This window comes from Danio rerio, chromosome 1 (assembly GCF_052040795.2).
Source record: "Danio rerio strain M-AB ecotype USA chromosome 1, GRCz13ab, whole genome shotgun sequence".
Lineage (NCBI taxonomy): Eukaryota > Metazoa > Chordata > Actinopteri > Cypriniformes > Danionidae > Danio > Danio rerio.
The window spans coordinates 51998339-52007518 of NC_141021.1; the positions used below are offsets into that span (position 1 = coordinate 51998339).

General features: G+C 34.1%; 1 protein-coding gene across 2 annotated transcripts; it reads right to left on the bottom strand.

Annotated features, from left to right (window-relative positions):
- Window positions 1-572: 572 nt before the first annotated feature.
- On the bottom strand, window positions 573-7772 carry zp3c (zona pellucida glycoprotein 3c). Of its 2 annotated transcripts, none has more exons than NM_001327992.1 (8): window positions 7138-7772; window positions 4484-4596; window positions 4278-4384; window positions 2334-2508; window positions 1300-1426; window positions 1100-1188; window positions 887-963; window positions 573-813 (listed from the first exon to the last, which is right to left on the bottom strand). In NM_001327992.1, the coding sequence occupies exons 1-8, from the start codon at window positions 7657-7659 to the stop codon at window positions 677-679; spliced, it is 1347 nt and encodes a 448-aa protein (NP_001314921.1). In that variant the 5' UTR covers window positions 7660-7772; the 3' UTR covers window positions 573-676. The 2 variants fall into 2 exon arrangements, with proteins under 2 accessions (NP_001314921.1, NP_001314922.1); NM_001327993.1 differs by having other exon boundaries at window positions 7103-7772.
- Window positions 7773-9180: the final 1408 nt, after the last annotated feature.

Genomic DNA, 9180 nt, shown 5'->3' on the forward strand with positions numbered 1-9180 from the left:
CCAGAATGACTCAATGTCATCATTTGCCAGGTAAAACGAACTCTGGTATGGACTCTAGCAATAAGATTTCCTTTTTACCTTCATGTCCCAGAACTTACTGTTGATCACTAGCTTATCTGTCAGATACAGAAAATACATATTTTGTCCACAAAGTGGCAACACTGGCCTTGTTTCACAGCCAGAAAAGGTCAAACTACAACGAATAGCATAATTACAAGTGCAAGTGATGGGATTAAAAGATGAATTCTAGTTTAAAAGAACAAAAGCGTCTCATATTTTCTAAACGGAAAGTGCAAGCTATGGATGGAGGACAGCTTTTCTAGTGTCAATCCCATTTGTACACAAACTATAAAACAGACAGTAGTCAACAATTAAAGTGGATCAAGACAATTGGTGCCAGTCCTAAATTACTTTCATAAAAAGGTTTTGATCCACTTCCAATGCTGACTGTATTATAATGTACATTTGACTGAATTCATGCCAACGTACACACAAATTAAAGTTTAAATTGGGCTTGAGTGTTCTTGATCATATCATTGTTTGCTTTTGGGGTGCAAATAAAAGACAAAATGCTCGAGTGAATTCAGTTTACTCAATATGAAATAACTACTTGGATCAAACCATGGCATTGTTATGGTCCAACTTAAAACGTATGCCATCTATAAAAGATGTCCTACTAGGGATCGTGCGACTCCCAGAATGACTCAGTGTCCTCATGGCAAGGTGAAATGAACTCCTCTATGGGCTCCTCTGGCAATGAGATTAGCTTTTTTACCTTCATGTCCCAGGACTTACTGCTGATCATTGTATAATCTGTCAGAAACAGGAAAAATTGCTCAACAATTTGGGCTAGTCAAATTTCATTTAGGAAATCAAGTATACCGACCAGCTGGCTCTGGATCATCAGAACATGTAGATGAACAGCAGTCACAGACTGAAGAATCACCATAAAGCTCAGTCCACCTAAAGCACAAAAAGATAAACAAATGCTAGTTTTAGATGCTTTTAAAAGTTTTAATCTCAAGGAAGTATAGAAAAAAAAATTGCATTCGTAGAACCAAAAACCATTTGAGAATATATTTGTGCATGTAAAACTCACATCTTGTTTTTTGCGTCATATGTACACGATTTGGCTTCAGGTGTGGGAGTCTCAGGTCCTAGGTCCATCTCACAATGCATATACAGGGGCTATCATAGGAAGAGAGTTTTATAGAGGACAACAAACCAGACAATTATTATTATTATTAATTTTTTTTTGTTATTTTTTTTTTAAAAGGACATACTTAAAACGTTTCATACCACTTTAGAATGTGTCTTGGGAACCCTTGTTTTAAACAGAAAAGCTCCAATACAAAATCTCACAGTCATGTTGTTATCAGTGTCGTAGAACTTTGTCAGAGCACTGTTCATGCTGTCCACAAGGCATCTAAATAGAAGTAGGGATGAAATGAAGATTGCAGTCATCTTTTTTTGTTATTGCAAATTTTGGAAATACTATATTAGATCTATAATCCCATGTTAAAATTTGTCATCTGTTTAATTGGCACAATTTAGCAGTGACTTCTCTTATGACAAGAGCCAAAGAAGAATCAATAGGAGTGCTGATCCTGATGATGCAATCAGCTCAACTTAGAGGACAACTTAAAGCACAGGTCTCAAACTCAATTCCTGCAGGGCCAAAGCTCTACACAGTAGCTTCAACCACCTTGGAGTTGGAGAAAAACTGTATACTATGCTGCGGCACCCTAGGAATTGAGTTTGAGACCACTGACTAGCAGTGTAACATGGGGATCATTTTGGTACAGTGACAAGCTACAATCTTAAAGCATTAAGGTTAAAGACAGGACTTAATTCTCTCCATTTGTCATTGATTGGATTACTCTCATTTGCTAACTGCAGGGGCTTATTTGCATTTAGATAGATAGATAGATAGATAGATAGATAGATAGATAGATAGATAGATAGATAGATAGATAGATAGATAGATAGATAGATAGATAGATAGATAGATAGATAGATAGATAGATAGATAGATAGATAGATAGATAGATAGATAGATAGATAGATAGATAGATAGATAGATAGATAGATAGATAGATAGATAGATAGATAGATAGATAGATAGATAGATAGATAGATAGATAGATAGATAGATAGATAGATAGATAGATAGATAGATAGATAGATAGATAGATAGATAGATAGATAGATAGATAGATAGATAGATAGACAGACGCATACAAGTAAATTTTACCTATGGTTAATAGAATTTCATTGTGTAAATAGCAACTCAAGGTAACCTTGTTTCATAATTTAGCGTGACAATATCTTACCCATAATTTTCTATGACAGAATATCTTTCAGTTGCCTGAAAGTTTGGAGAGGAACTGACATAGCAACGGTTCAGGTACAATCGTTGGCTCACATCCATATCTGGGCCACTGGCTTCAAAGCATACAGGTTTACCAAGCTCAAAGCTCGGTTCATCCCCAAGCAAGTTCCAAGAGTCTGGAAACAGATAAAATTACAAATCAGTTCACACTTAAGCATTATTTCCAGTTCAGAGCAACACAAGCTTAATTAAAAACCTGAAACGACGACAAGTGATATAAACAATTTTTTTTATGACACAGAAGAGATGCTGGCCATTACAATTCATTACGTAGACACAGATACCGCTTGTATTTCTCTTAAAGCCCACAAAAAAATGACACAGTCAAATTTAGTCATCTGTCCAAAAAGTACAGGTTACAAAGTGAGAAAACTCTATATTACGGAGCTCATAACAATGTTCAACAGTTTGTCCATATTAATTCAATTTGCAAATGCTTCACCATAACCTCAACATTTGTAGCTTTATCAAAGGTAAATTATCTAATAATTAATATGATGAAGTCTAGCAGTAAACATTTGAATTGGATTAAAACCTTTCATCCAAATGGTCATGAAACCAAGACATTAAGTGAATTAATAAAAAGTTATTTAACGTTTGACTACTGCGTGCAGGATACAATTGATTATACATTTTTTGTACATGAACACTGGTAGACTCCAGAAAACCAACATGATCTCATTCATTCGTTTTCTTTTTGGCTTAGTCCCTTTATTAATCTGGGGTCACCACAGTGGAATGAACCACCAACTTATACAGCATATTTTTTATGCAGCGGATGCCCTTCCAGCCACAACCTGGGTAATCACTGGGTAACATCCATACACACTCATACACTATAGAGAAGCGTTTCTCAACTGGTGGGTCACGGAGTGTGTGGTCAAAAAGACCAACAAAGGTTAAATTTTTTACTTATTTTGCTTATACCAGACTTTTATTTTGAAATAAATGCGCGACATCCCTACCGTTTGACATGTGAAATTTCATTTAATTATTGCAACAAATATGTCGAAGCGCAAGTACGACCCCGAATATGTAAAGTATAGATATATTGACGACAAAAAAGACTTAAAGCCTCAGTGTCATATGTAGTGAGGTTATTAACACGACTTTATTATTAACAGCATTTGTCGTTTTTACTTTGTAATATTTCTATAATTTGATCCATTTTGTTAAATGACAGCAATAAAATAGTGTTTATTTGTAAGTCTTGGTGAATTTCTTATGATGTTTCTGTCATTACTTGTTTATGTTAACAAATAAATACAAATTAAGTATAATTCCTAATTGTATTATAGTTCGTAAAAATTTGGGTCGCAGCTTGATGACCACGTAAAAATGAGGGTCCCATGGCCACATAGACAATTTTAGCATACCCAGTTCACCTGTACCACATGTCTTTGGACTGTGGGGAAAACCCACAGAGAAAACCCACACGAACATGGGGAGAATATGCAAACTCCACAAAGAAATGCCAATTGACCCAGCCGAGGCTCGAACCAGCGACCTCCTTGCTATGAGGCAAATAAACTAGAGTCACTAAACTGTCAAAACGTAAAATAGTTACGCTTCCCCAAGAGATCAGGCTGGAAAAACATAATGCACCGTTTTATTTTATTTGTAACTTTGCTTTATTATACTCATTCATTCATGTTTATTTATTGTAATATATTGTATGAAGATACAGTCACCTATATAATCGTTCCAATCAATTTCAAAATATGATGAATTCTTCCCAAATAGAGCTTCTCAAGTCATGAAATTGCATTCATATCGCAAAATATTCTTCAGAAAAACTAAACGATCGCAATGTCATTTTACCCCAATAACATGCAGAAAAAGTTTTCAAAGATAAGAAAAGAAAAAAAAAAGGTTAACAACATACCATCCAATACAGTAAGTGTGGTCTCTGCTCCGTGTCTTTGTAAAGTCTTGAAAAATGTTCCTCCTGAAATAATGGGCAAGAACCCAGTCTGATAAGAGCGATGGAACCTGACATGCAAAAAACAAAAATCATTTAAATTTAATTTAAAACTTGTGTACCATTCAGAAATATTGAACAAAAAAAAGCTCTCTTTTTTTCTTTTTTACTTGGGGTAACTACATCGAACAGGCACAGTAAAAGGCAGTTGCCTCACAATCACTCCAGTGGACACAGGTCTAAAGCGTAAAGTATTCGAGTAAGTGATACGATTTTCATCTTCCTGCAAGAAAAAGAAAATGCATCACATCAACAGACGCATCACAGATGTAAGGGATTGAGGTGAAGTTGGTTTTATATTCACACATTTGGACTTTCTCTTTTAATATAATTTCAGAAAAGAATACTTCAGTTCTAAACATCGAAATCACATTAGCAGCCAACAAGTTTCAAAGCACAGCGATTTTCAGTCAATCAAACAGTGCTAATGTTGTTTTGGCATCATACATGCGTCCGGTAGCCTATTCAAAGTAGGGGAGAGTCGGGACAGTTGCAACATTTTTTGCATTTCCTTAAGTTTCTCAAAGACAATTTTTTATGGAAACCCCATATTTTAATATAATAAACCCACATCTATTGGACACCCACCCGCATTGCTATATTATATGTACATATGATAATATATGCAGTATTTAAACTTGAACAGACAAAGCTAAACGTTGCAACTGACCCTGAGCAGAGACAGTTGCAACATCCATTAAAATGTAATAATTTAAAAAAATTCTAACATCAGGTCGGATTTTATTTGATAGTTTTGGTAGACAGACTAAAAGTAAATTGGATAAAATGGTCATACAAATATAAACTATTAAAAGAACAAGCAACAACCAATTATCAGGCATAAAAAACAGAGCAAAAATATTTTTTTACTGAAAATCTAGACTGAACTTTACGAAACTACTTCTATGAACTTTAAAAAAAAAAAAAAAGTAAAATTATTTCTTAGACTATAGTCGTAAAACCAAAGTTTATAATAGTTGCATCCCCATTTTAAATAGCCGCTTGAGAGCTAAAATGGGCTGTCCACGTATGTGGCCACTAAGCCCTAAGAGATTACAGCTAACTGATTTAAATTATACAAATTAAAAAAAAAATAAATAAAAAAATTATACAAATAATGTTTCACGAAAACGGATTAGACAGTATGAGATATTTACTTAACATAAAAAAAACACTTTTTTTTTTTACCCTAAAAGTATTTTTATACTTAAGGAATGAACACATATGGATGATTTTAGGACGGTCTTGTAGTATGAATATCCTCACGCCAGCTCATTCCTAAATAAAGAAATAAGTCTTGTTGCAACCAGTGTTGCCAACTAAGAAATTTTATTGCTAGATTTAGTAATTTTTCATACTAACCTAGCAACTTTTTTTTTTTTTCAAAAAGCATTTAGCAACAAATTTAGCAATATTTAACATTCATTTGGCTACTTTGACTTCTAGCAAGGTTTGAAAAAGGCTTAAAAAGTGACAAGAGCAGTGGCTGCAGGCTTCACTCAGAGTAAATTGCTAGCTCAGATTGTTTTCATAACTATTAATTTACTGATATTTGTTAACATGTATAGTTGTTGGTAATTTAGGTAGCAATAAATTCCAATAGTGCTATAATTGTGGTCACTTTGACAAATGTGTTAATTTCACAAGTTAAAAAGAATAAGCACACTCGCTGTGATTGTTTAAAAGAATGTAACAGTTCATTATCAGAGTTATATTTCAAAAGTAAACACTTATCAAAAAGGGTTTGTATTATTTTTACAAATAGTCAACTATACATACAAATCTAAATGGACATTTCAAATGATTTTGCTGAGATGGCCTGTCAATTTGAGAAAACATTAATTATTTTGTATGCTATAACAATGTTGTTTTGAGTTTCAATTATGCAATGATATCATAACGCAAAGTGATATGCTAATATGAACCTATTTATTGTGCATCTGGATGTAATGTTTTAATATAATATAATACACAACGCTTTAGAGAGTAGTAGAGACATGACTACGGAAGGCTTGTTTTCAATATCGGATTTTTTTTATTATTATTTTTTTAACAATACAAACATATTAACTATAACAATGGATGACATCAAGTAAAATATTAAACAAGTCACAAATTATTATTGTTATTAATATTATTATTATTATTATGTATGCTGAGTTCAATAAAATAAAATAAATTGCCCATAAATTCTGTTATGTTGGTAATGAAAAAAAAAGATTAATTACACTTGGGGAAAAATCTGTTAAACTTACATTTTGATGAAAAATAAACAGATAAATCAGACCAAAACACTTAAACATGTGGTCATTTGACAAAAAGATGATCAATCGATTCGATGCTCCAGTTACAGAGGACACAATTTGAGTTCGGATTACTGAATTTAGATATGATCTCAGTTGTGGGGTAGATAGTGTAACACTTTTAAATGTAATTCCTTAACTTTGATGGGAATACAAAATTTTCCCAAGAGTCAATCTTTTTTCCAATTTTATCAGAGAATTCCAAAGAAATTGTCAGATATTACATGACGTCACTGATATGCAAATTAGTGCGTGACGTCACCTGACACCATTTAGCTACTTTTCGGGCAGGCTTTAGCTACTTTTCATTAGAAGTAGTCGGCAACACTGGTTGCAACTGCTACATGTTGCAACCGTTCCCTACCATTACAAACAATATATGGAGCGTGTCACTGAACAAATGTGCGAAAATAAAACCAACTTTACCTTAGTACGTAAAGACAACATAAATCGTCGCCCACCCCTCGTTTCAAGCCACATCTTTTCAGATTGTACAGAAAATAATAGTGAGTTCTCGTCTGTTTATTGACAGAACATGTCCCCAGCTTCAGGTGTTTGTGCGCGCTGTGGCTGGAGAACAAACTTTTCCGGACTCTCACGTAAATGCGGTCCAGATGACACAACAGCTCTATCGGCTTCCCCCGCGAGGTATAAGCAGGTTTTGCTACCGGCATTTTGGGGTGAAGCATCTCCCTGACCTTCGGAGGCACCGGGATACCTCCTCTTCCTGGAGTGAAAAGCTCTGTGTGGAGCTGATGTGCTGATATTCGCACTGACCCAGGTAGCTTTAGAAGAGTACGCGACGAATCGCCTTTGGACCGTGGGATAAACTCAACACTTTCAGAATCATCATCATCGGCAACTGTGAAATTGGCCATTGAGTTCCATTCCAGCTCTGGGTCAGCGACAGCGGCGTCCAAATCAAACGCGTTCGCTAAATGTTTAGTGTAAAGGAAAACTAGGATAAGACAGTACAGCAACATACTCTGCCTTTTCGCCGGGTAGTGCTTATTTACTTTTTCAATGACTGTCTTAATACAGAAAATGAAGTGCTGAGGGGATATTTGTAGCGTCTGTGACGAGAAACACCTGCTGCTAATTATTGAGGTAAAGTTGCTTTTATATTCGCACATTCATTCAGGGACAACTTCCTGACACGCTTCCTATATTGTTTACCATGCTACTTTGAATATTCGGTCTGAAATCACTTGTAAGTATGACTTGAAATCAACATAAGCACTGTTTATTTGACTGTGAATAATGTTGATAGTCATTGGCTGCTAATTGGATTTCGCTGTTTATAATTTGCTAATATTTTTGTGAACTTAGATTTTTTTTTAAGTCCTAATGTGTGAAAATAAAATTTAACTTCTTTAGCTCAAACCCCTCTACCAAAACAAACGGTGAAGGAGACTCACTAAACATTGGTAATGCTTGACGTCTGCTGGATAAAAGCTGGCATTGCATGTTGCAAATGCATCGATGAAACTTTAATAAACTTATTTTGTACGTGTGAATTTGTTCAGAATTTTTGGTTTGACCTCTATCTATCGTGATTTAAACTCCCCTCCTACCTTTGCACAATCTTTTAGTTTAAAAGAAATTATTTGTTATTACTCAGAATCTTCACAAAAATCTAAAGAATTTATTTTCAACTTTTTTATCTTGTTTGGAAATTTTTTTTATACGTAAGCAAAAAAGAAAAAAGAAAAAGGCTTCAGTCCCTATACTTTTCAACATTTTCTGATTGAAGTTGACTCACACATGCGGAAAGATTTGAGCAGTAACAACAAAAAATGTGTCAGATTCCTGGTTCTATATGAAGAAATGTTGTCTATTGACTCTGATTTGAGTTAGAACGCTTTCCTAATGCTCTTAATTTATTTATTTTCATACACTTTTCTACAATTGTAATTTACTAACCCCTTCCTATGCTTTTTTAATCTTTTTTCTTTCTGCAGCTAATGTAATTTGTATTTTTTCTCCTTTGTATGTCTCATATCGATCTCCTGATTGTGGTTGTATATTTGCATTTTTTAATAAATTTTTTTTTGTAATGTTGCAAATGCATTGAGTGTAGGTCATTACAACACCTTATTTCTTCTTTGATAATAGTAGTGCTGAACACTACTGAATATCATTTGAGCATCACATCGCAGATTAGATTATTATTAATGATTAAAAGATAAAGATATTTTTGAATATCATTCTTAAAAATGGATGTATAGAAAGTTGCAGGACAAGTATGATAAGTGTTTCTATCAGTGGGCAAGGCCCAATCATGTAATAAGATCATTTCAAAGTTATATAAGGGATATAGCATATCTGTAGCAGACACTATATGTTAGAGATAAATGAAAAATGGAAGGATATCAGATGAGGACTGGGGGAATATTTGTAAAACTCAATAGAAATATATCAGCTCAGCCATATGAAGAGAATTCTGTTGGAATAAAAAAAAAAACAGAGGAAAGGACAGTAGCTGCTGGAGAATGTGTGGGGAA